Raw genomic sequence first — 6,158 nt, 5'->3', positions numbered from 1 at the left:
CTTCTTATCCTTACTTCACCCTCCCATGCAAACCTCAAGCCGTTACTTTTCCCATCCCGCATTATTTTCTGGAGTAGAGAGGTGGAGATTTGTCAGCCCTCTGAAAAAATTGAGCTTTTTTAATGGCTTTTTAAGGACAAAGGTAGAGAAGAGTCCATTGGGACAGCTCCAGGAGAAGAGCGGTGGCATTGTGTAAGAGCCACTTGCAAAAAAAAGTTTGAAACTTTAACCCAGTGACTTAACCCTCCTGGCTTGAATTTGATCCTCTAGTGAATTGGTTTTGCAACCCCTGCCAATTCTGATTTCAGCAACATACCTTCTTCAATATGGACCACTGTAAAATCCCAGCAGAGACACATCAGCCCCTCACAGAGACTCACAAATGCTCTCATGCAGTCATGTGCACAGAAACAGCCGTAGCCGCACCCAGATGCTTTATATCAGCACTTTTTGGGGCAGGCTGTGTTTGTACAAGACCGACAGGCCACTTCCCGTGTCCTAAACATTACCCGAAACCTATCAACATATCGGGTCCCAAAAATGTTCATGCTACACGTTTGAAAAAAGTTTATTTCATTGTTGATATCCTCTGCTGCTTACCATTTCTCAAATCCAGAGACCCGGCTTAACCCGGCCTTGTGATCTGTTCTTTTACACTCATGCAAAGCCCCACTTATGAGTCAGGGTGATTGTTTAGAGAAAGCCATATATTTTGCGTTTCCAGGATGACGCCATCCTAACAAAATAAAACTCATCCCGCTGCGTATTGTCAAACATCAGCTTTTGCATACACAAAACCAAAAGCAGGGTTTGCTCTTCACTGGACACCGTCCAGCTGTTAAAATCACAGAGTTATCAGTTAATACATTTTCACTGTTTTCATTTGTTAGAGCAAACTAATAACACTTCAGACATTCTTTCCATGAGAGTAACACATGTGGTATATTTAAATAATCATCTCAGCATTACATTATTTCCTGTTACTGGAAAATCTAATTATTACTGTAATTCAGGAGCAAACTGCAATGACAGTAGACAGAGCAGCCCTCTCTGTGTTAGGCTGTGGTATTGTATGTCTGTCACTAATGGCTCAGGAATGTTAAATTAGTCAGGGGCTACATGCGTGACGATGTGAACATTAAAGCACTTTGAGGAGACCAATATGATATTACACACACACCGAAAAAGAAAGGTGACAGGTCCAGTGATCTCATTGCCTCAAAGCTACAGAGTGATAGACTGCCTCCCACACACTGCAAACCAGGAAAAATGCCCCCCGAGCAAGATGTCAGAGTTAAATTTCAAAACGGCCGAAACACATAAGAAATGACAGTCTGTTTGGTGGCATTGTTTTGGATAAATTTGGTTTGGCCGAGCTTCAATGTCCCAAGGAGAAAATGCAATATCTTTCTTTTTTGCATTATTTGACATGTTTTGCATCTTTCTAACACATAAAAGTGACAAGTTCAAGCTCAGTTCAGTCCCTTGTGGCGTGCTTCTCTGCTTTTCTGACTCACTGCCTGCGTAGGTGTGCAATGACTAAATGACTCTCACCTCACAATTAACAGGAGCCCAGGACAGACAAATGTTTTTAAAAAATCCCCCTTGATCACCTCTTTATTCAGCCGGTGTGTGTTTGAATGTGTGTACACACGTGTGTAGTCTTTCGGGTGCTGTTTACATTGGACAAGCTAAGTCATGCAATCTGATCTCAAGCTTTTTGAGTGCCCCCGCAAACCCCTGTCACACACACACACACACACACACACGCATCCACCTCTCAACACCGTGAGCTATTGGAGGAAACACTTTGTTACCTCACTAAGACATGCTGGCGTCAGTGTGTGTGGGTCAGGAGGGCAGTAGGGATTGGAGACACATTGCTGCCATGTGTTCACCCTGAATGTTCCCATTCAGGTTGTGGAAGACTGCACTTTCACCAGAACTTCCTACCAGGTAACCCAGAGATTAACCATTCCTGCACAAGCTGCAACTTATTTCTGCATTTGGTCATCTTGACCCCAGAGCGCTCCTTCCTCTCCCAAAGCTGGACGTGGGTCAGTGGGACTCTTCTCAGCTGATTTCACACAAATTTTCTTCTGAAAAATAAAATCACATCCCTTTTCTAGCTTACCATTTTCTTTGACACCAGTTTACTTGCCTGCCTTTTTCCCCCACACCTGCAACCGCAGTGTTCCCCGCCTCTTGGGCATGTGTCCTCCATCTGTGCATGCTGACAGCCTGGCAGGTGTGCGCAGGTGTTCCCCTCATCACTCAGCATCACACAAACCCATCACCGCTCCCCCTTAACACACATGAACCCATATACAACAACGCACAGCTCTATCTTCCCATTCAGAAACTGTCATGTCTGTCCTGATGAACTCATTTGTATTTAAATAAGAAGCCTGCTGACACACACAAGAAGCAGACGGGAACGAGCTGTTATTTTAAAACAATGCTTTTATTTACAAATGACAGAAAAATTCACAACCTTAAAAAAAAGGCACATTCAGTTCAATGTTTCATAAAAACTGTATGTCAACACTTATCCAAAATACAAATGTCATTTAGATTGTAAAACAGCCCTGAGCAGTTAGTCCCTGGTTCAATTCCTGGCTGACTGAACCATTTGTTGCACATCATGAGTGTCTGTTGTATATTTCCACTATTTCCTGTGACTCTCCACTTAAAAATGACAACTTTTTTTCTTTTCAAAATGAGACATTTGTAAAAAGGCAAGGTGTATTTTTGGTCCTATAACACACACACATATTGGAGTGTCTATTGAAAGTGTTTCTGGCTTGCAGAGAGGCACACCAGGCAGGGGGTGTCACCTGTTGTCGAGGTCACAGCTAACACATCCCTCAGCGCCCTGCCTCCACAGTGCACCATGCAGACAGCTGTCTCAACACTCACATTTGCTCAGATACACACATGTCATGTATGCATAGTATAGTGAGGAAGGACATCCCCACATACACACACACACACACACACACAAGCAGCTGCAACATTGCCAAAGTCCCGGACTGGCGGGCACCAACGGGCTCCCCTGGGAATTAATTGAATGTCCACCTGCTCTCAAATCACAATGGATGAGACAAAATTGTGACACAGATAGGACCTCAATCTGATCCTCTAATTGATCAAGGCACATTTCATAAAAGTATAACTGCTTTTTTTTTTTTTTTTTATGTGTGTGTGTGTGCAGCTAATAGCATTGGCTCCCATCACAACAGGTAGCTTCAACTGAAAGGACAACAGGAGGAATGTGACTTTTACGAGGAAGGACAGCATCCAGAGGCGCTGTGTTTGTTCAGAAGAGACATGCGACTGAAGGTCCTGGAGCAGGAGCCACACTGGTACTTCTTCACCTCAGAGTGGGTCTGCATGTGGGCGCGCAGGTTGGAGCGATCGGCAAAGGCCCGGCTACAGTGCTGACAAGCAAAGGGGCGCTCACCTGGTTAAAAAAAAAAAAAAAAGAGAGAGAGAGACAATCAGTGCCAGCCCAACATTCCCAACACATTAACAAAAGTTTACCCCTGAGTCATTGTTTTTTCAGATACTCTAGAGATAACAGAAAACAGTGGTAGGACACACTAACTTCATTAATGCAGAGTGCCTTTTAACATGCAAAGCACCTGTGAGGAAGATTAGATTATGTCCCCCCCCCCCCCCACACACCCAGCATTTGCTCACACATCAGGAAACATCAATGAATATCAATGAGAACAAGGTGCAACCAGCTGTTAAGTTAACAAGCCTACAGATCTTGGAAAAATCAATTGTCTGACATACCTGTGTGTGTGCGAATGTGTCCCCTGAGGAGCCACGGTCTGGAGAAAGCCTTGCCACACGTGGTGCACACGCAGGGCAACGTGTGTGATCGAATGTGCATTTTCAGGGCACCCAGGCTGTTGTACTCCTTGGGGCAGTGTTTGCAGTGGAAGACCGGGCGTGCTGAAGCCTCTGTGGTCATAGGAGTCTCGGGAGCACAGGGGGGGAGCTGGTGGGACATCTGATGCTGGGAAAATGCAGAGAGGCTGGTGTAGCTCTTGGTGCAGTGCAAACAGTGATAGATTGGCTGAATTGTATCTGGGCTTGGTGGATCCGAAGTACGTCCGCCGTCCTCCTCTTCCTCACCGCTGCTGCAGGAGGGAGAGCTGCTGAGGTCCAAAGGGCCCATGGGTGAAGGGGGGAGAGATTCTGGGGAAATTAGGGGGTGAGGTCGAGGCAGGATGTCCACGTTGAATATTAGCGTGGCGGGTTGGCAGGACAGTGCAGAGCTGTTCTCTGATGGAAGTTCAACCAGTGGAAAGTTTTCTGGCACAAAAGCTGGAGATGCAAAGGAAATGAAGTCAGGTTAGTTAAATGGGACAGACAATCTAATAAACCACTAAACCCGTTTTCATTCTTCGGGTTCACGTTACAGCCTATTTTCATCACAAGCTTTCTTATCATGAGTTTTTCCAGGTGACAGGGACAAGAATTAGGAATGCCCAAGCTGCTACATGACAGGTATACACCTTATTACGTCTGCCACATGACTGTTATGTGTCTGCAGGTAACTTGGTGGGGAGCTCATGACTGTGATTCCCTATGTATCTAATGCACTCGCAAATATCTTGCATACAATCACGGACAATAGCAAACTTACCTGTGTGGCTCTCCGGGTAGCGTTCCCTATTATGCTGCTTCTTGTAGGGAAAATACTTCTTGACAAGGAACGACCGAGGCATCTTGAGCTCTAGCTTCACCGATGGAATAACAATACAAAATAAAAATAAAAAACGGGGGGGAAAAATACAGTCCAAGGCGTTGTGCGTTCTAATCACAGCTTGAGCAAACAGCGGATTCCTGTCGGGGTGGAGAGAAAACTCTTGGAAGATTGACAAGACGACTACCAAAGTTGAATCTGTCTGGGGGATCCCAAACTTGCCTCCTCATATAGTAAGCAGAGGAGAGAAGCAGCGGAGTGGGTGGGCACGTCTCCGCCCACATACACACCCCCGTGTGTCCGAGCTGGGCGCCACCGGCTCCATTCATCACAGGTGATCAATGTGCCAAAAGCTGCTGCAGCGCCCTGATCTAATTATGCATTTCACGCCTCTAATGGCTGGCTTTCAAACATCGAGCATACGCGTATTGTCATGAAATGTGAACGGCCGAGTGTTCAATTCAATGTGAAACATAGCCTACCTGAACTGAAATGTGCATATCAATGTTTTCCATTGTGAGGAAGACCCGGAGCGAGAAGTGAATATGTAAAACAGACGGAGGGGGAGAAGTTTGCCTTCAGGGCCAAAAGATTTCTTTTATATTGTGTTCAGTCGAAGATCCTGATATGAGTTCAAATAGGTCCACGGTAATCCTAACGGGGCGTCCTGCAGGAAAAGCACCAAAACCAAAGCATTTCCCATTTTTGCAATAATTTTGCAAAGAAATAAATCATACACCTTACACCATACAGCCCTTTAAAAAAAATGGGCCAGCAATAACTTGAGCGTCCTCTGTTGGTCCATACTGGAATGCAGTCAGTGGTTTGTGGTGGAAGAATATGTTTTGCACAATATATATTCACAAATACCCGAAAATCAGTGTTAAAAAATAAGATTTGTGGCACTGATTTGCACAAAATATTGTTATTTCTATTTACACAATAATGTGCAAAAATGTCACAAGTAATCGTATAAGCAGTTTGAGAATTTCACAATTATCATTGCATTGCAAAACAAGTGACACTACATGACTTTTACAAGCAAATGAGAATAAGCGTAGGTTTTGTCCTCACTGACTACCCCTCTCATTTTCTCTCTGCGGGGGACACGTCCGTTTGAATAAAGGCGTCGCTGTTCTCCAGATTGCTCACAGCGTGATATAAAGTAAAAAATTAACAGAGCCGACAGGAGCACATGATGATGTAAACTGAGACCTATTAAATCCACTTTAGGCGCTTCTCTCGAATGAGCATCACGTTTTAGACTTCCTCCAAAGGTTTTCCAATCAAAAGTCATGTCTTTGTCTCCGTTGTGGGTTACAGGGACCGTTGGAAAGATCATCAGGCAAAGGTTTATTGTTTGTTTTTGTTTTTTTAATTACATACCAGAAATTTATTTTACCTTTATGATCACTTTAGAAAGCTGTATTTTTCTCTA

At 44.4% G+C, this 6,158-nt stretch overlaps 1 protein-coding gene across 1 annotated transcript; it reads right to left on the bottom strand.

Annotated features, from left to right (window-relative positions):
* Positions 1-1,665: 1,665 nt before the first annotated feature.
* On the bottom strand, positions 1,666-5,404 carry snai1b (snail family zinc finger 1b). Its single transcript, XM_085145161.1, has 3 exons — positions 4,661-5,404; positions 3,802-4,338; positions 1,666-3,463 (listed from the first exon to the last, which is right to left on the bottom strand). The coding sequence occupies exons 1-3, from the start codon at positions 4,740-4,742 to the stop codon at positions 3,282-3,284; spliced, it is 801 nt and encodes a 266-aa protein (XP_085001287.1). The 5' UTR covers positions 4,743-5,404; the 3' UTR covers positions 1,666-3,281.
* Positions 5,405-6,158: the final 754 nt, after the last annotated feature.

This window comes from Neolamprologus multifasciatus, chromosome 20 (genome assembly GCF_963576455.1).
Source record: "Neolamprologus multifasciatus chromosome 20, fNeoMul1.2, whole genome shotgun sequence".
Lineage (NCBI taxonomy): Eukaryota > Metazoa > Chordata > Actinopteri > Cichliformes > Cichlidae > Neolamprologus > Neolamprologus multifasciatus.
Note: the sequence above shows the minus strand (reverse complement) of the source record. Positions and strands in the feature narration are given on the sequence as shown.

Excerpts from the sequence above, each read along its gene's own strand:
- snai1b (XM_085145161.1), bottom strand. The coding sequence starts at position 4,742 with ATGCCTCGGTCGTTCCTTGTCAAGAAGTATTTTCCCTACAAGAAGCAG. Across the intron at positions 4,339-4,660 it reads CTACCCGGAGAGCCACACAG|CTTTTGTGCCAGAAAACTTT; the intron begins GTAAGTTTGCTA and ends TTGCATCTCCAG. Across the intron at positions 3,464-3,801 it reads ACACATTCGCACACACACAG|GTGAGCGCCCCTTTGCTTGT; the intron begins GTATGTCAGACA and ends TTTTTTAACCAG.